Below are 21,829 nucleotides of genomic sequence, written 5' to 3' on the forward strand. Positions count from 1 at the left end.
AAATCGAACGCACAGCGTCGAATAGAGCTTTGTGATTGGTTCGTGTGTGACCCTGTGCGTCCACGCGCACTGTGAGACCTCATAGTAAATGTTTGTGAATACGAGTCTTAGAGACGATTTGATAGCTAGATAATAATAATTAATTATTTATGAGATGTTGTTCAATAAATTCAGAAAAACTAAGATACAAAAAATATTTTCTAGGAGTATTTTCTTGGGAATAAAGTAAGTATTAATTAGTACATAATTAATCCCCAGTGTAGCTATACAGGGTGACTGGAACTGAACCCGCCATAGCTAATACGCGTATAGAGGAGGTCATTTGCTAATTATTGAACCTTACTTTCTATGGCTAAAGTTTTATAGTTTAGGAGATATGACAATTTTTATACTTGTTTCAGATTTTCCCGAAATTTGACCTAAAAACTGCTTAAATTTTTTTTCTCGCATGATTTTAACCGATTTTTTTTAATATCGAATAAAACTTTAGTCAAATAAAATAAATTTCAGATCTAGATAATGATTCAATAACTAGTTACGAGCCGCCAAAGTTCAACAAAAGTACAAACCACGATAAAAAATTCAAATTCGATTTCGATTTAAGAAAAAACTAATGGTGATAATGGATTGCCAATGATCTTTATAATATCTCTACCTTCTCTTCTTTCCAATGACATATCACACGTAGTAATTAGATATTGAAATTTATTAAAAATTCAAAGTTTATGGAAGAAAATGGAGTAAATTACGAAAATTATCCATACAAAGTTTCTTCAAACAACTCATATTTTCTGCTATACTCCTTTTCATAACTTTTCGTGTTTGTTTTTTTAATGAATTTAAAAATAATAATCACATTATAAAGAAAAAAAAATTTTAAAAATTCAAAATCAACTTTGTATGGATAATTTTTGTATATTACTCCATTTTCTTTCATAAACTTGGAATTTTTGATAAATTTCAATATCCAATTACAACGTGTGATATATCATTGGAAAGAAGAGAAGCTGGAGACATTTTTAAGATTATTGGCAATCCATTATCACCATTAATTTTTGTTTCAATCGAATTTGAAGTAGATTTTTTTATCGTGGTTTGTACTTTTGTTGAACTTTGGCGGCTCGTAACTAGCTATTCAATCATTATCTGGATCAGAAATTTATTTTATTTGAATAAAGACATATTTGATATTAATATCAAATAAAAAATAACTGTTGAAATCACGCGAGAAAAAAATTGAAGCAGTTTTTAGGTCAAATTTCGGAAAAATCTGAAAAAAGTATAAAAATTGACATATCTCCTAAACTATAAAACTTTGTCCATAGAAAGTAAGGTTCAATAATTAGCAAATGACCTCCTCTATACGCCTATTAGCTATGGCGGGTTCAGTTCCAGTCACCCTGTATATTTGAAATACATTTTGCTTATTGTGATACTTTAATTAAAAGTAGAAAAATTTGACAGGCTTCAGCCTAGCACAAATATCTAAACTCCAATAGATTTTGAATTTAATTCGTTTTAAAGAAATGTGTTATTTCTTGTAGCTAGATATTCCCATAAGGTTGTTATTTTATTGAAATTAGAGGGCATTTCATGTCGTCTATCTTTAGTATTACAGAAGAAATAAATACTAAAAATATTGTTTTTCTGATGACTAAATTGGGTATTAAACAGGCTCCAAGCCCCTTAAAGACAAGTTTCGAATTCTCAGCATTAATACTATACCGTATTCCACACAACATGTCATGAGATATCGCATTATACATAATGCAAATATTCCGTATGTAATAGTGTTGTAGAGCAATATCGATATCGATGAAAATTGTTCTTAAACTTACTAATTGAAACTTTGGACACTAGCTACTGAAATAATTAAAAACTATCGATTTTTGGCTTGGCACAAACTTACGAGTATCTTTCACAAATTGTTTTATAAGTTAACGAGAGATCGACTGTGATAGAAAATGAATTAGACATTATGACTCAAGTTTATCGTCCTTTTATGCAATACCCATTATCTAAACCGTTTAAGATATACGCTTGATATTTGGCATGCAGGTACCTTAGTAAACTTAAAGTTTAGTTACAACAGGATATTGCAAAATTCCCACGGGAACGGGAGTTAGCGCGAAATAACATTTGTATGAAAAAATCTAAACCGCGTAAGATAGATGAAGGGGGTAAATCGGGATCCACGCGTACGAAGTTGCAGGCGGCCGCTAGTTATACTATATGGTCCTAAAGTTGTTACAATATTATCGATATAGGTATCAAACTTTAAACTATTGTGTACATCACTAGCACTAACTTCCCAGTTTGTCTTCAGTTTAAGCACTGACAGACGTACTTAGTATTGATCTAGGCGCAAATCTAGCCCAAACTTGGGACTAACTTAGATAGATGCGGCTCAGATATTACATATCTATGCATTATACTAATCTCCAAATTCAGATGCACACGAAGTTTGTGTTTGCTAGTTCGAATCCTGAAAGGGGCAAGTACTTATCTACTTGGGATGAGTACTTTTGAAAAGCTTCTTCTGAACCGTAGAATATTCTGGTAGATCTCTCTCTCTCTCTCTCTCTCTCTACCTACAAGGTAGACCGACGATCCCATAAAGGTAGCAGGAAGGCGCTGGATTCAGGCTGTTACCAACCGGTCATTATGGAAATCATTGGGGGAGACCTATGTTCAGCAGTGGACGTCCTATGGCTGAAATGATGACGATGATTCGTTTCAGCCAAAGGTCATCCACTGCTCAAGAAAGGCCTCTCCAAAAGATTTCAACAGGGACCGGTCCTGCGCTGCCCGCATCCAGGTACTTCCCGGGACCTTTATCAGATCATCGGGCCACCTAGTGGGAGGTCTACCCATTACCCATTTTCCAGTATGTAGTGGTCATTCGAGAACTTTTCTGCCCCAATAGCTATCAATTCAACGAGCTATACCTACCTTCTTAAAACTACTATAATTCTAGAAAACTTGTATTATTCAAGTGTTCTGAAAATGATAAGGTAAATACTAAATAAGTTTCTATTGTGCCCACAACAATGTGATTCAGTCCATTAGGAGCAATATCTTGTGCCTCTGTTGTGATAGCTTGGAATACTTGACTTTTGGTAGCTCGGAAAGAACGGCCACTTCANGAAAATAATGTGTTCTTCGCTCGTCGAAAGTATGTAACGTGACATATCAATTAATATAAGTACCCTAGCACCAAAAAGACTCTTCCCGTCTTCGAATCACTTAGCATATTTAATTGAAAGGATTTACATACAGGGTGTTCGAAGTTTTGAAACTATTTAAGATGTCACTATCTGTGACATAGCTCTTATTCTCTCTCATTTAATCTAAATAAATAAATAACTAGGAATACTAGAAAGTACATTTTAACCAACTAGAAATATTATTTTTTGTAACTTTTGTAGAACCGCATATTAAATAATTGATTTTTTAAATTATTGTATGGTCAGGTTTCGCTGTCATGTGCCAAATTCCACTTACAACCCTCCGATGCTTCGATTTGATCCTTTCCAAAAAATGTGATTCATTTTTGATACATAAATATTTATAAGTATGTATATTTTAAAGCATGTAATGTAAACCTTTAAAGAAGAAGCTGACAGTAGTGACTGAGTTTCTTGCGCTGCTTCTTCTCAGCACTGGCCCATTTATTGTCCCGAAGCAGTGGTAGGGTTAATACTGGGACGTGTAAAAGTGCTTTTTTAAAGCCTACTTGCAAAAATAAATGAGTTTTATGAGTCAGAATGGTTTAACGTACACAAAACAGATGAAGATCTGATCTACTGTGGACTTAAAATAACGAGATGCATGATGTAGAAAATGGGGTTTGATTTGGTGTTCTGTACCTGCATAATAATAGCTCTATCTGATCCCAGAGTACAATTACGTCAACCAAAACTACCACCCTGTACACAATCAAGATTATATCCCATCCAGCGGTCTTTTTGACTCGAACTGGGTCAATCCGGGATTTGTACATCCAGGATTAAATGCATTAACGCAGGAATGTTTGTGTTAACGCATCCTTTATCTGATGGGAGATAATGTGAGCCACCGGGATCCCAGTTAGTTTAATCGGGTATTGACTTGTCGGTGAAATAAAAAGAAATATAGACGAATTAAGAAAATACTACTTTTTTACTTAAAACCTAGGTACGTAAGTACTAGGTTGATGTTTGACGTTTTAAAAGGAGAAGGAACTAGGGTCCAAAATGGTACCTATATCCTGAGGTTAGTGACCAGTTAGGGGTAAAAAAAAAGAACAAAATTTCGCCCAATTGACAGTCTTCTTGAAGAGCCCTTGAAAAACCGACTGACAATAGTGACTGAGTTTCTTGCGCTGCTTCTTCTCAGCACTGGCCCATTAATTGTCCCAGAGCAGTGGTAGGGTTAATACTGGGATGATTAAAAGTGTTTTTAAAAGCCTACTTGCAAAAATAAAATGAGTAATATTTCGTTTTTGACGACGTAGTTCAGTCAAAGAACTAACGCGCATTTAAAAATAAATCGTTCACATTTTTATAGATGTTAAGGTCAAAGGTTACAGAACGACAGCTAATTTAATTTCACGCACGAAACCACGTCAAAATACACGATCGAATGCGTAACAAGATAATAATGGCTTAGGTACATTAGGCGCCCATTTTGCGGGTCACGTTCACAAGATGGCGTCTGTCAAACGCTTTGATCTTGCCGACAACCGACAAGATGTTAATATGACAGCTCAATTCCAAAGTCGTGCTTGTGACATTCTAGATTAATTTACGCCCGTATTCACAAACGATGCTTGCTTAAGCGGAGCAGCAAATCGAACGCACAGCGTCGAATAGAGCTTTGTGATTGGTTCGTGTGTGACCCTGTGCGTCCACGCGCACTGTGAAACCTCATAGTAAATGTTTGTGAATACGAGTCTTAGAGACGATTTGATAGCTAGATAATATTATTTAATTATTTATGAGATGTTGTTCGTTCGTTCGTTCGTTCGTTTCAGCCAAATGACGTCCACTGCTGGACAAAGGCCTCCCCCAAGGTTTTCCACAATGAACGGTCCTGCGCTGCCCGCATCCAGGCTCTTCCCGCGACCTTTACCAGATCGTCGGTCCACCTAGTAGGAGGCCTGCCGTAGCGTTGTTCAATACTTTCAGAAAAATAAGATACAAAAAATATTTGCTAGGAGTATTTTCTTGGGAATTAGTAAGTATTAATTAGTACATAATTAAAAATCCCCAGTGTAACTAAATATTTGAAATACATTTTGTGATACTTTATTTTTTTGTAGAAAAATCAGACAGGCTGAAGGCATTTTCTAGGTTAACTCTAAACTCCCATAGATTTTGAATTTAATAAGTTTTAAATAAATGTGTTATTTTCTTGTAGCTAGATATTCCTTTAAGGTTGTTGTTTAATTGAAATTAAGGGGCATTGCAAGTCGTCTATCTTATGTATTACAGAGGAAATAAATACTAAAAATATTGTTTTTCTGATGACAAAATTGGGTATTAAACAGGCTCCAAGCCCCTCAAAGACGAGTTTCGAATTCTCATCATTAATACTACGCCGTATTCCACACAACATGTCATGAGATATCGCATTATACATAATGCAAATATTTCGTATGTAATAGTGTTGTAGAGCAATATCGATATCGATGAAAATTGTTCTTAAACTTACTAATTGAAAAATTTTACACTAGCGACAGAAATAATTAAAAACTATCGATTTTTGGCTTGGCACAAACTTACGAGTGTCTTGCGCAAAATTATTTTATAAGTTAACGAGAGATCGACTGAGATAGAAAAATAGAAAACTAAATGAATTGGACATAATGACTCTAGTTTATCGTCCTTTTATGCAATACTCATTATCTAAACCGCTTAAGATAGACGCTTGATATTTGGCATGCAGGTACCTTAGTAAACTTAAAGTTTAGTTACAACAGGATATTGCAAAATTCCCACGGGAACGGGAGTTAGCGCGAAATAACATTTGTATGAAAAAATCTAAACCGCGTAAGATAGATGATCCTGATGATGATGAGATGATGATGATAAAACGGGATCCACGCGTACGAAGTCGCAGGCGGCCGCTAGTTATACTATATGGTCCTAAAGTTGTTACAATATTATCGATATAGGTATCAACTTTTTAAACTATTGTGTACATCACTAGCACTAACTTCCCAGTTTGTCTTCAGTTTAAGCACTGACAGACGTACTCCGTATTGATCTAGGCGCAAATCCAGCCCAAACTTGGGACTAACTTAGATAGATGCGGCTTAGATATTGCATATCTATGCATTATACTAATCTCCAAATTCAGATGTACACGAAGTTTGTGTTTGCTAGTTCGAATCCTGAAAGGGGCAAGTACTTATCTACTTGGGATGAGTACTTTTGAAAAGCTTCTTCTGAACCGTAGAATATTCTGGTAGATCTCTCTCTCTCTCTCTCTCTCTCTACCTACAAGGTAGACCGACGATCCCATAAAGGTAGCAGGAAGGCGCTGGATTCAGGCTGTTACCAACCGGTCATTATGGAAATCATTGGGGGAGACCTATGTTCAGCAGTGGACGTCCTATGGCTGAAATGATGACGATGATTCGTTTCAGCCAAAGGTCATCAACTGCTGGAGAAAGGCCTCTCCCAAAGATTTCCATAACGACCCGTCCTGCGCTCCCCTTATCTAGATGCTTCCCGCGACCTTTATCAGTTCATCGGCCCACCTATTGGGAGGTCTACCCTCATTGCATTTTCCAGTTTGTGGTGGTCATTCGAGAACTTTTCTGCCCCAATAGCTATCAATTCAACGAGCTATACCTACCTTCTTGCAACTACGATAATTCTAGAAAACTTGTATTATTCAAGTGTTCTGAAAATGATAAGGTAAATACTAAATAAGTTTCTATTGTGCCCACAACAATGTGATTCAGTCCATTAGGAGCAATATCTTGTGCCTCTGTTGTGATAGCTTGGAATACTTGACTTTTGGTAGTAAGGAAAGAACAGCCACTTCATAGCTAGATAAAAAAATAGGTTTTTGAAAGCAGCAGCTGCATGTTATATCTGTCAGTGCCTGAGGTACGGGNCCACTTCATAGCTAGATAAATAAATAGGTTTTTGAAAGCAGCAGCTGCATGTTATATCTGTCAGTGCCTGAGGTACGGGAACAGCACGGGAAGGGTGACATTGACATACTAAATTATGAAAGCAAACAAAGCATACAAAGAAGCACTTGAAGTCGCGTTGATGTTTGACTTCTGTTCTTGACCCAGATTGAAGAAATTACGCCAGCACTTTTGGACGAGATGGAGCAAAAAGTACATTGCAGAACTTCAGCAAAGAGGCAAATGGCATTTATGCAAGTACTCCCTAGAAGTCGACACGCTTGTTCTGCCGAAAGAAGATGGACTTCCACCTTTAAAATGAAAACTTGNGAAACTTGGCCGTATCGTCAGTCTGGTTGGCACCAGGAAAGACTGACGATACGGCCAAGTGATGGGATCTGTCGAGTTGCTGACATACGGACTGCGAACGGCGTCGCACGGCGTAGCTTCAGCAAGATTGTTCCTTTGATGCCAGAAGAAGACGTTTCGGTCGAAGGACGAACCTTCAACGAAATTATTTTGGTTTACTCTCTGTTTTGTTGGAATCGATCTGTACACACGTCTGTTGAAATTATTTTGCATTTTTACTTTAAAATATACCTGGTCCACGTCTACTCGTCGCCTCCTGTCCTATAAAAAGAACTAGCACGCAATTCTCATAAATGGGCTGGCTGTTCTATTCGCTCTGTGTCTTGGCGAAGTTTCACAATACACGGCCTAAGAAGTCCAAATTCACCCCACTTCCATAAGTATCGGGATCTTCTAGTTAGAGTTGGTATTTGCGAATATAAAGGAATTTCTTGAAAGTCTTACCGCGAGTTTATGTTTTAGATACGCAAAATAAACATTTAATTTAAAGATGTAAAGGTCTAATTTTGCTTGAAATCGGATGAAAATAAATTAAAATAGACTTAGATACGCCCACAAGGTAGACAGATGACCTTATAAAGGTGAAGAAAGTGCTAAAAGCTCTACTAGCCAGCCAATCTGAAAATCATTGGGGGAGGGCTATGTTTTACATTATGGCCTATTGCCTGTAAAAATTGTATTTGTGTTTTCTCTGTAAGTTGATTTGTAAATTCTTTTGAGAAAATAATAGTCTTTAACCGTAAAAATAGTAACTGTATGTGTGTAAATAAATGTTCAGTGGTGGACGTCTAATTTATAGAAAACCTATCAAAATACCTAAATCTCAACATCATCGGGGCGGGGCACATAGCTTATTAAGCATTGCAAAGGTTTGATACATAAATCCCCATGTCTTCCCCATGGCCTGTCTTGAAAAACGCCAAAATTGGGCGGTTTTGATTTTTTATTTTTTGTAAAAAAGAAAAAGTTAAAAAAAAATAAAAAGATTACACAGCCAGGCAGGATGACAGGTATCTAAGTATATTAACACATTTAATTAAGGCTATTGACAACGCCATTCTTGTGGCGGAGTGTTGTGCCGACGCTGTGTAGGTTTGTTGTCGACACGACAATAAGAGTAGGCGCACACCGTTGATTTTTCGTCGGCCGATAGTTTAGTCGGGCAGTTGATCAGTATGGGCATGTATGGGAGTGCGCACACTACGCCGATTCGATTTGGCCGATTCTTCATACAATTTAAAATCGGGCACAACTATCGGCCAACTAAAAATCAACGGTGTGCGCCTACTCTAAGAAGAAGTTAACGCAACGTTTTTATCCCTGTCTTACTAGCTACGAACATGCGATCTTCCAGCCATTATCGGCTTAAAGGCAATCACATTAAGGACTCTCCCAGGAAATGACCGCCATTTCTTTCAGCGACTAAAGTAATACCATAGATTATAGCTGAAATCTAATTAGCTCACACAATGACCGAGGAAACTCGTGAGACAACAATACCTTTTGTGTTGGCTGTACATTGTACAGTTAACTACAAATAAAAGTAGTTTTTGAGCAATAAAGGTGTACAGTAGGTTCCATCTTTAAAATTATTTTAAAAAACTGATAAAAATGGACGGTTGAACACTTTGCAGGTTGAGAACTCTTTTAAATAGGTATATTTACTTCAAGGGCAAAAACAACAAGTTCGCCATGATTTATTCTTTTTGAAAAACATTAATATTAAGTTTAATTAATTATTTTCAGTAAGTTTGCTTTTAAAGTTTATTTTACAAGTGTCATCATATTTCTTTTTTTGTTCTTATTCTGTGTGTGGTCTTAATCATCATCATTTCAGCCATAGGACGTCCACTGCTGAACGCCTCTGCCTCAATGCCAACTGCCTCCCCTAATGCTTTCCACGTTGATCGATTGGTAGCGGCCTGCATCCAGCGCTTCCCTGCTACCTTTACGATGTCGTCGGTCCACCTTGTACAATAAAATGTTCTGATATTGTTATTCTCTAAATTTTCTTAGCTAGGCGCTAATATTTTTTAAAATCATTTACGGGCATTTTGGGTAGGTACAATTATGTGTTAGTTGTGAGAAGAAACAGTACAAAAACCTCAGAGTTGTGTAGTTTTTCAATAAATTTACAAGATTATGATTATTACTGTTGAAAAAGAAAAAAGGTTACTGCATTAACTGCCATTATTTGCCACCCTTATCTCCCAAGGCTGGAGGAGTGTTAAACCACTTCAGTTAAAACAAAACGTATAACTTTTGCGCTGCGAACTGTACTATCGTTGACAATTAAACGCTACCTTTTGTAGCGAAGTAATTATTATGAGTTCTTTTGTTAGAAACTTTCGCGTGTAAATGATGAACTAATAACTAAAATTAGTTAGTTTGAGGTTGAACGAAGAATACGCCTTTGAACAGAGTTGAACAAAGAATACCTTGGCTATGCGCGCACGGGTGACTTTTTGTCACCGTGACACCTGAGTACTTTATAATATTCAGTTAAAAGTTTGTGTTTATTCGGTTGAACGCGCTATTCTCAAGAACTAACTGCAGCTCTTCGAGTGAGCACGTGACCTTTTTAGGAATACGGTATTTGACACAAAAAGACATTTCACATACTTTTTATGACCTGTCAACAGTGGCGGCGGTTGGCTTGGCACCCGGGGCGATTCCCCGATTGGTCCGATAAATAAATGAAAAAAAATGACGATGAACCCATTTGGGTCATCGCGCTACGACCAATAAGAACAGATCATCAATAAAAATTGTTGCGAAAACGGGAAAAATATTCAATCTATTTTCACGTGTAGTACCTATTTCAGTGCACTATTTCGTCATTTCCAAACATGTCAATTGCTCTCACCTCTCAAACCACGTATATCCCCCATAGCTAAGCCATCAAAACCCATGCTTACCATTACATCTCAACAATGAGCCGCGTGAGATCAAACGATGGGCTTACTGTCGATCATGACTGGGGGATTTGAAAGAGACGTCAGTTAAACTGATTGTCAGGTAAGGCGCGACGTACAGTGACGCGCTAGTGTTGGTTTAGAAGGCGCAACACAGATAAAAATTAGGTATTAATAAGTAAGTAATAAATAAGTAATAAATAAGCGCAGGACCGTTCATTGTGGAAAACCTTGGGGGAGGCCTTTGTCCAGCAGTGGACGTCATTTGGCTGAAACGAACGAATAAATAAGATATTTTTAAAAGAGACATCAGTTATACTGATTGTCAGGTAAGACGCAACGTACAATGACGCGGTAGTGTTGGTTCAAGACGTAGCGCCAATAAAAATTAAAATATTCTTAACGTTATGATGATTTTCAGTAGAATAAACATCATAGCAGACTTATCAACTCGGAAAGGGATCAACACCGTATCGCCCGCGAGCTGTCATCGCCTTTCGCGCGCTGTCAACCGCGAGGCGAGGCGTTTACGTTACGGTTCGGATAGTTTGCGTTGCAGTATGGAGGTTCATACAAAGAATACTGACCGCCTCGAGTTGATACGGTTATAATACATAGTATAATATGCCTTTAGTCAATCTAATATCTATCAATCCATAGTTTTTTTGTCTGTAATTGAATTAAAGTAAGAAAAATAAAGCAAACCCATAAAAATACCTCTTTATCACGGTTTTATTATAAAATAGTTTTAATTTTATGGTAATCTGAAACCCTTCTCGGTTTCGCAATATTTTTATGGCATAATGGCGTAAATTGCCATAATAACATGAGATGTCGTCTCCTTGTCGAGTATAATTACGTCTTACAAGTTCATACTATAATTTTTTCATACATTTATGCTCTATTACTGTGAGTTCATACGAATGTTTCGTTAGAAGTAACGTAGTACACTTGATCAATGGACCGACGACCTCGGGAATGGCTGAATAAAAAAACGAGAAAATCGTGCTTTGTGGTGTTCCTAGTAGAAGCTTTCGTCCAGCTATAGACTACCATAGACTGAAATGATGGTATTAAAGATGCCTAAAGTTTTTTTTGGTAATGGTGTTGAACTCTCTCAACCCATAGGGCTCTCCTAACTCTTGTCTTGAGTTGTCATTTCACACATTATAGTTTTGTGAAGAATTGTTGGCTAATTACCAAATAACAGCCTGAATTAATATCCAAGACTTATCCTTCTAGAGATAATCGATATAGACATAGCTCTATGCTAAAAAAAGTCTACATGCTGAAAGTCTATGATCATTTTTTTATAGAGCAATTCGTAATAAATGGGAAATTAAATGTCGGAAAATCTAACAACAATATTTGTATCCCTCCATCCATCCATCCAGAATTTTCTCCATCCTCACAAATTTTCAGATTAATAATATAATATTAGAAGATAACTTTTGTATTAAGTTTTCGTTCTTAATCTTTCACTTAAGAGTTCCGGTTTAAGTTTCAAACCTCAGTGTGCGTTGTCCATAATCCATATCCATAAAATATTTTCGTCGGTCTGTTTGTAATGTAACACCGTTGCGATTAGCTTCGGCGTTTAACAAGTTACTAGTTAAGTACAGTTGGACTGATGAAAACTAATATTGAATTTATTAATTAGAATAACTTAATGAAAGATATTTTAAGTATAAAAATTATACTTTCATTAAAGCACTGGCACAAGAAAACAATAAAAAGTAGACCCAAAAAGCGAGCTAAAATGCGCCCCGCGATGCCAAGATTTGCACATAAGTAAATTAAAAAAGAAAAAAATACTTTAAAATATTGGAATTAATTAATTCAAGGGCGGTCATTAATGAAAATATTAATTAACGTCCTATTCAAAAACATACCTTCTATCATAATTGACTTCTTTTTTACAGCGTGATAACCCGTCAGCACCTTAAATTTTGTAAAATGCTTTTTTGAAATTGTGCCCAAGATGTTTCCGAGGAGATAGCCCGCAGAATCTCCAAAATCAAGAAGCAGTGGGCGGGGCACATAGCTCGTAGAGCTGATGGCCTCTAGGGCAAGAAAGTTCTCGAGTGGCGCCCCGAGCCGGAAGACGCAGCGTAGGCAGGCCTCCCACTAGGTGCACCGACGATCTGGTGAAGGTTGCGGGAGGTGGACATCTTTCGGCTGAAACGAACGAACTAACAATTTACTATTATTTCAATATCTTCGCGGCCGACTGTACAAGCTAACTGATATTTATGCGACTTTAATGTTACTCGTTTATAACTAAGTTGCCCGGGAAGTCCCGGATTCGATAGTTCGTTTATTTATTGGGAATTCGCACGAACGTTCGGAAGTTTAAAATGGTTACGAATTATGATAGAGCACGAATAGTTTGGAATTACTCGAGTGGGATTCGAACCCGTTAATTAATCTATACTAATGTGAAAGTAGTTTGTTACGTTCTCACGTTTAAACTGCTGGTTAATTTGTGATAAATAGGGACCGGATTAAATGCGTATTAAAGTCATTTTCAGCAGTAATAGCATACTTTACCTAAAATCTAGTGAAGAAGCAAGTTAACGGTACATTTACAATATTTTTCAGAGTGCAGAGTCAGAGCACTCATGGACGTCACGAAATGTAACAAAAGTGTTTTTTTTTTCAAATCCAACTTTTTCACTTATGCCAAGACAATCTTGTATGTGAAATAGGACAGGCAGGGCTTCTCATATTAGCTTGAAACCGACTGAACTCAATTGTGAAATGTATAAATGAATTATATTATTTTTGGCAGCTGAAAAAAATTAACGCAGGTGGAAGCCACGAGCTGAAAAGCTAGATCTTATCTTAAAAGTCTCTTCATCTGAGACTCGTGAAACCATATACCTACATAGTTTACTTGACAAATAAGTACCTCACGTCAGGTCTTCAAATCCAATCCAATGTTCATCAAATCTTGGTGAAACCTTTATGAACTTTATGAACCTTTGTTTAGAACCTTAAGGCTGAGTTACTTTTTTTTTGGGATGGATTGTCCCGCTGAAAGGCTGAGTTACACCAACTTACTTTAACTTTGATAAACGTCAAAAATCTGCCAAACTCCACACAAAACCAGTGTGGATATCGTTATAGTCACGGTTAAAATTAGATGGTGCGACTCAGCCTAATTGTTTTTGTTAATGATGTCCGCTATGAAATAGGTAGATCAGACTTTGCTAACTATTATTTTGTTCGCAGATTGGACACTAGAGAGGGCAGGCCGTCACACTGGTCGGACTCCTCCACGCTGGGAGTGAGAGCCACGTTCAGGAGTGACACGTTGCCTGCTGTGCTCATCCTCACCAAACTAAGGTAAGCAATCCTCTTTTCTTTATTATGGAGCCTTTTATAATGAGACTTTTGCAGCGATACAGACGCGATGCAGTCGCGATGCAGCATCGATACAGTCGCAAGACTTTTACACACACGCGATAAAAAAGCAGCACTGCCTTAGCGTGATTGTAAAAGGTTTATATCGCTGCAAAAAGTCGCTATGTGTAAGCTCCCAGGGTCTCACATAGCAAATCTACTGAAAAGGCCAATGTTTTGGTCCAAAATGCTGTTAGTGGCTGTGGCCATATTCTGTCGAAGAACCGACGAAAAATAAAGCAAATTAGTTGTGAAATTTATCTCGGAGAACAAAATAGGACGCTCATCTGCTCGATAGACCGACGACTTCAAGAAGTGAGCTGGCAACGGTTGAATTACAAAAGCGGGTGATCGTTCTTTTTGCTATCCTAGGTCCCCCAAGGTTTACGGCCAGCAGTGGACTGTTGAAATAGTGATAATAACAATCAAATCTATTCAAAGCTAGCAAAATATTGTCATTGAATCAAATTAAAGGTAAGCAGTAATGCGTGGCAAAATTAATAATTCTTTTCACCAAAAAAATCCAACCATGATCCGTGTAACTTCAACCACATTCCCCGCAGTCAATCATATAAACTATGTCCTTAAATCTCTTTTAACCCAAATCCCTATCGTCCAGCAGTTCTATAAATGTACAGTCAACGCCAAATCAAGCATTACTACTTACGATACTGCAACTCCTGTATAGCCAGAATCTCCAGCTTGACCGCCAATAAAAACCCAACCAGTGAAGGTCAAGTTTGTCGCGGAGAAAGTTAAACTGTCATTGGACCCGCAACGAAATTAATCAACTACTAGATGCCACAGGCTGTACAGTCGTCAGCGTCATATAGTTTGTGACACTCAAAGTGTTCAATAAGTTGACAACACGACCTTATTCCAATTATAAGAAAGACTTGCGAACTTTTTGGCTACTTTGGGTGTCACGAACTATTTGACTCTGACTGTACCATCTAGTTTTAAGCCGCACCCTACGATAAATATCACGGACCGTGCTCAATTATTAAAAGGTTTCAGCCCCGTGAAATATTAATTCGGTCGTGTTCACTTGATTTATCGATACGTAGCGAAATGCTTGGATCGCTGATTTTGTTATAAATAATGCATTTCCCTAACCGGAGGTAATTTTGTATGATGTGTGTGGTGTGAGCGACGAGAGGTTAAAGGTTGCACGTAGAAAGAGTTTACTTGCATAGAGTACACTGCCTTTAATAAAGGCAATCCAATCTTCTTCTTGTCGTGTCGACATCAAACCTACACAGTGTCAGCCCAAACTCCGCCACAAGAGTGGCGTTGTCAGTAGCCTTCATTAAATCTTCCCGCGTGCAGTTGTTTGGGCACGCAGGGCACGACATCATGTGCTTCGTCGACTTGGGAACAAAAACACACTAGCACTCCAAGTTTGAACCATCCAAGAACACTTGAACAGATTGAATCCAATCTTACCCTGAATCACAATGCCAAATTTTGGCATTTAAGAGGAAACTTTAGTTTTGTAACGAATAAACTCAAAAAATACTGGACTGAATTCAAAAATTATTTCACCATTAGAATGATACATTAAAGCAAACCTAAATGCGCGTGGGTGAAACCGCGGAAAAAAACTGTATTAAAGAAAGATTAATTTCATTTCAATTGCGAAGAATGCACTCTTTTTGAAGGATGTATGAAAATAACTAAGAGTGTTTGAGAATTTTTATCCTTTGAAGGGCAAAATAAACTATGTTTCCCTAAAAGGTCTTCTGATGGATTCCAATGGTAATAGAAGTCGCCTATCATTTTATCTACAAGTCCTTATACAAAACGGTTTCGCTACAGCTTGTCATATGGTACACAGAAAAGCTGTAAGCTTTTCAAACTAAGAAGTTATGGAGGTAGGTACACTGTGGCCAAAAATAAACCGGGATGCTACTTCGCAGTCAAATGGCAGTGGTACATCATAATTTCAAATTCACATCACTATTATCACACATTCTAGGCATAAACATTTTTTTTAAATTCTGTACAAATTTTAAAACCTTATGCTACAGGATTAGCGATCAAAGTTTCAAATATTGTAAAAAGTTGTGCACAGATCCACAATTTTTCCATGTTTTTTTTTTCAATTGATCTTTAAATCAAACAGTCATTTTATTTTATTCTCAATTCGACATTACAAAAGTTAGATCCGTCTTAAACCACCGCAAAGCAAACAACTTTAAATATCAATCGATCCAACACTTGTGCACGTAACAAAGGCGATCGGTTTTACATTTTGCGGTTCCGTATGATAAGAAACAAAGGTTAAAGTTTTATTGAGCTGATGAACCCTTCTCGTGCACATTTGCGACAGACTGAAGACTTTTTATCATTTATTTATTTACTAGCTTTTGCCCGCAGCTTCACCCGCCTGAAATTTAGTTTGACACAGATCGTCATAAATTATAGCCTATATGTTAATCTGGGTTATAAAGAATAATACTGGAAAGTTTCATCAAAATCCGTTCAGTAGTTTTTGCGTAAAAGAGTAACAAACATCCATCCAGACATCCAGAGCCAGACATCCAAACTTTCGCATTTATAATATTAGTAGGAAGTAGGATAGTAGGATTTAATAGGTATTTGCATATTAACATAAAGTTAAGAAATATAGCATGTCCTGTTGAACTCATCTCTCAGGGTGGAAACGATAAGTGATCTCACTCGATTATTTCTAAATAAATAAAAATAAAATAAAAGTTTANTACGGCCTTATTCCAATTATAAGAAAGACTTGCGAACTTTTTGGCTACTTTGGGTGTCACGAACTATTTGACGCTGACTGTACCATCTAATTTTAAGCCGCACCCTACGATAAATATCACGGACCGTGCTCAATTATTAAAAGGTTTCACCCCCGTGAAATATTAATTCGGTCGTGTTCACTTGATGTATCGATACGTAGCGAAATGCTTGGATCGCTGATTTTGTTATAAATAATGCATTTCCCTAACCGGAGGTAATTTTGTATGATGTGTGTGGTGTGAGCGAAAAGATGTTAAAGGTTACACGTAGAAAGAGGTTACTTGCATAGAGTATGCCTTCCAATCTTCTTCTTCTTGTCGTGTCGACAATAAACCTACACAGTGTCAGCTCAAAACTCCGCCACAAGAGTGGCGTTGTCAGTAGCCTTCATTAAATCTTCCCGCGTGTAGTTGTTTGGCACGCGGGGCACGACATCATGTGCTTCGTCGACTTGGGAACAAAAACACACTAGCACTCCAAGTTCAATTATTCCTACCTAAACAGATTGAATCCAATCTTACCCTGAATCACAATTGCCGAATTTTGGCATTTTATAGGAAGCTTTTGTTTTGTAACAAATAAACTCAAAAACTACTGGACCACTTTCAAAATTCTTTCACCATTAGAATGTTACATTAAAGCAAACCAAAATTCGCGTGGGTAAAACCGCAGGTAAAGTATTGAAGAAAGATTCATTTAATTTAAATTGCGTAGAAAGCAACCTTTTTGAACTCTCAAGTGTTCAACTCGAATAAGATCAATGAAAATAACTGTGTGTTTGAAATTTTTTTATCCTTTGAAGGGCAAAAGAAACTGTGTTTCCCTAAAAAGTCTTCTGATGGATTCCAAATTTTCCAATGGTGGTAGAAGTTGCTTATCACTTTATCTACAAGTCCAACAAAACGGTTTCGGTACAGCTTGTCATATGGTACAAAGAAAAGCTATAAGCTTTTCAAAACTAAGAAGTTATGTAGGTACACTCTGGCCAAAAATAAACCGGGATGCTACTTCGCAGTCAAGTGGCAGTGGTACATCATAATTTCAAATTCACACCACTATTATCACACATTCTAGGCATAAACATTTTTTTAAAATTCTGTACAAATTTTAAAACCTTATGCTACAGGATTAGCGATCAAAGTTTCAAATATTGTAAAAAGTTGTGCTCAGATCCACAATTTTTCCATGTTTTTTTTTTCAATTGATCTTTAAATCAAACAGTCATTAATTTATTTTATTCTCAATTCGACATTACAAAAGTTGTATAGCTTTAACGAGATCCGTCTTAAACCACCGCAAAGCAAACAACTTTAAATATCAATCGATCCAACACTTGTGCACGTGACAAAGGCGATCGGTTTTACATTTTGGGGTTCCGTATGATAAGAAATAAAGATCAAAGTTTTATTGAGCAGATAAACCCTTATCGTTCACATTTGGGACAGACTGAAGACTTTTAATTATTTATTTATTTACTAGCTTTTGCCCGCGGCTTCACCCGCGTGAAATTTAGTTTGTCACAGATCGTCATAAATTATTGCCTATATGTTGTTCTGGGTTATAAAGAATAATACTGGTAAGTTTCATCAAAATCCGTTCAGTAGTTTTTGCGTGAAAGAGTAACAAACATCCATCCAGACATCCAGAGCCAGACATCCAAACTTTCGCATTTATAATATTAGTAGGAAGTAGGATAGTAGGATTTAATAGGTATTTGCATAATATTAACATAAAGTCAAGAAATATAGAATGTTCTGTTGAACTCATCTCTCAGGGTAGAAACGATAAGTGATCTCACTCGATTATACAGGGTGTTAGGTAAATGGGTATATGAGCCGACACTAGCCCATGTTAACATGGGCATATAAATGGTATGGTGAAGTCAGAAAATCTATATCTTGATTTTAATTATTTTAATTTTCATACAAATCGGATTTTATAAAATTTATTTTGTATGAAAATTAAAAAAATTAAAATGATGATATCAAATTTCTGACTTCACCATACCATTTATATGCATATGTTAACATGGGCTAGTGTCGGCTCATATACCCATTTACCAAACACCCTGTATAATTTTCTAAACTATTCATCGAAAAACTGGTTACTGATCCTGAAAGTGCTTGACGAACTCCATAAATGGTATCAATAATAGGTTACAGAATAAACTGGATCAATCCGAAAATTATTTTTCCAAAAAAAAAAGCATTGAAATTGTAAAGTTTAAAACTGTCTTTCTTTACTACGGAACCCTCTTTCCTTCGTCGATAACCATTTGACCCTCTTTTTGTTCTAACCTAGGCTCTTTGACGGTAACTGGGGCATGTAACTAGATACTTTTGATACCTTTGAAGGGATCTTAACCCTTTATACGCCATACCATAGATTAATCGCTGGTCTGTGTGGGATTTGTTTATGGGAGGTTAAGAAATTAGATCTGTATTGTATAAGTAATATAATATGGGTTGAGAAAGAATCTTTATTCGATTGACCTACATTTTCGTTGGCACTTGATTTGGTATTGTACTCGTAATTTGGTAAATAATTTATTCGATATGTTATTGGGAAATGGAGTACTGTTTTTGGCACAATTTTGCTTTGTAATTTTGGTAAACCAAACTTTGTTGAACAATTCACAAAACGAAATCTGTGTATAAATTGAATGCTAAAATAAATTGAGTAAAAGAAAAAAAAGACAGTAAAATTGGCTCAGAAAAATATTACTTTTAAGTTTTATGCCCGTAATCACAAACATTACGATGAGGTCTCACAGTGCGCGTGGACGCACAGCGTGACACACGAACCAATCACAGAGCTCTATTCAACGCTGTGGATTCGATTTGCTGCTTCACTTCGCAAAGCAAGTAGAATGAAGAATTTTTTTTTTCATCATCATCTCAGCCATAGGACGTCCACTGCTGAACATAGGCCTCCCCCAATTCTTTCCATGTTGCCCGGTTGGTAGCGGCCTGCGTCCAGCGCCTTCCTGCTACCTTTATGATGTCGTCGGTCCACCTTGTGGGTGGACACATGTGGAGGATTTTTTTTAACTGATTTTTTTTTGTTAACAGGCCAGAGGACAGTGGGCAGTACCGCTGCAGAGTGGACTTCATGAAGTCTCCGACAAAGAATACGAGGCTCAACCTCACTGTCTTGAGTAAGTATTTTTATATTGTTGGCCATAAATGAAAAACTGGGTACCTACTTAACTTTCACATTATATTATCTCATTTTAAATACCTACCTAAAATAATATATCACTTAGCGCCAAAAGCGCGTAGAGTCGTCCGCGCGCGTCCTTCCTATTGTAACGTTTCTAGTGTGCCATTGACATTACGTCAATGTCACTATGACAGCAGCTCATTGGCTATAACGATACCGTTATTTTTACGTTTTCGATTTTTCACAATCAACAAATGCAGTCGACAGCACAACAGATTATACATTCTTGTTGCAAAACCATTTTTATTATAACGTCATAAGATGCCACAGTGTTTAGCATGATGGGCTGTCGTCAGTACTCATTACTTATTGTGTCCCAAAACTGTGCAAACTTAAGTATAAGTGGGACTAAGTGGGACGGACAAACTGTCGAGAATGATGAAAGGTAAAATTAAGGTGGTTCTTGAAAGAAGAATATGTCTTAGAAAACGTAAGACATCCTCTTGTTCGATGGACGGACGACCTCAAGTAGCTAACAGTCTTTCCACTAGCATACCCGAACTTTATCTGGAAAATTCGGAAGGTTTGGTTTAATTACTTTTTCCATGGAAATTACTTTTTAACTGCCCTATTTGAAGGTAAATAGCTATTTCGACAGTTTGGAAGAAAAAAGCATTGAAAAAAAGGTAGGTATTATAAATTTTAATATTCTTAGAAAATTACAAGTTCCGAAAAACTATGTCAAATTCAAAAGTATCATAACAACCCATATTAAACTTCCTCGTACGAAAGGGTGAAACAAGCAACCCCTAGCCGACATTTCCGCAAAGTTTCCACGGAAAAACTTTCCCATCAGTATATTCCGAAAGAACATCTACATAAAGAAGTTCCCAATATAAATCCTTATTACATGGTTTCCCCTATCTCGCTAAATATCTCAGACAACACCTATAAAGTTAGCTAGGGGAGACCGAGGAGAGTTGTGACATCGTCTGTTTTTTAACCTATTAGGCTGGTTTTAGAGTCACGCTGACGCACGCTGACCGTCAGCGCTGACAGCCGAAATGTATGAAGCGTCGGCGCCAAGCGATCAGTGTCACTCGCGAACGTTCCCCTCAATTACATACATATTGATCAGTCAGCGCCGAAGATCAGCGAGCGGTCAGCGCGATTCTAAAACCCGCCTTAATTATCAGCGAGCCCGCAACAGCCGACGACCTCATAAAGGTAGCAGGAAGGCGCTGGATGCAGACCGCTACCAACCGGCCATTATGGAAATCATTGGGGGAGGCCTTTGTTCAGCAGTGGACGTCCTATGGCGGAAATGATGATGATGATGACCTCGAAACGGTGCGCATTTGTTGCCTCGAAATTTGAACTAGAAAATGCGCGTTTTGCAGTTTGCGGTCTGCGGCCCGTCTTGGAATTGTACCTTTACGAGCTCGCTAGCAGTTAATAAGTCCCGAAAAATCGTCAATTTTACAACTCGCCCCAGTCTCCCCTCCTCGTAGACTCAGTGGGATACGATCAAATGGTCACCATAAATCAGGGTAGTCAAGGACATAGAACAGTTCTTTAGACGCCTAGTTTGGGGGTACGTGGGAAAATAGAGAGACTTGGCCCTTTTCACACGTCCCGGTTGCCGGCTAACCGGCGCCGGGTACCCGGTCGTGAAGTGTATGGGCATGCTGGATTAATTACGCCGGAACATGTGAAAGCTACGTACCATGCCCATACACTTCACCACCGGATACCCGGCGCCGGTTAGCCGGCAACCGGGACCTGTGAAAAGGGCCTTAGGGCTGGCGTTTGATGATAGCGAGACAGAGACATGCTGATACTCCTTTGTTTCTTGATGATTCGTGAATTAGATTTTCTTATCTCTTACATCGCGTTCTATCTTCTAGTTCTAGTAAAGTCAGCGTCAAAGAGTTCGCGACACCCAAAGTGGTCAAAAAGTTCGCAACACGTCTTTGTTACAACTGGAATAAGGTTGTGTTGTCAACATTTTCAACCGACTTCAAAAAAGGAGGAGGTTCTCAATTCGACCCGTATGTTTTTTTTTCTATGTTTGTTACGCGATAACTCC

At 37.5% G+C, this 21,829-nt stretch overlaps 1 protein-coding gene across 1 annotated transcript in view; it reads left to right on the top strand.

Moving 5' to 3' along the window:
* The window catches only part of LOC114355636 (synaptogenesis protein syg-2-like), a gene marked incomplete at both ends in the record, with an annotated part of 60,305 nt that overhangs the window by 2,820 nt on the left and 35,656 nt on the right, over window positions 1-21,829 (top strand). The window contains 2 exons of the mRNA XM_028308615.1: window positions 13,645-13,758; window positions 19,650-19,735. Coding sequence (XP_028164416.1) covers window positions 13,645-13,758; window positions 19,650-19,735 — 200 coding nt within the window. The remainder of the gene's footprint in view (window positions 1-13,644; window positions 13,759-19,649; window positions 19,736-21,829) is intronic.

This window comes from Ostrinia furnacalis, unplaced genomic scaffold (genome assembly GCF_004193835.3).
Source record: "Ostrinia furnacalis isolate ACB-3 unplaced genomic scaffold, ASM419383v2 OfSCF0051, whole genome shotgun sequence".
NCBI lineage: Eukaryota > Metazoa > Arthropoda > Insecta > Lepidoptera > Crambidae > Ostrinia > Ostrinia furnacalis.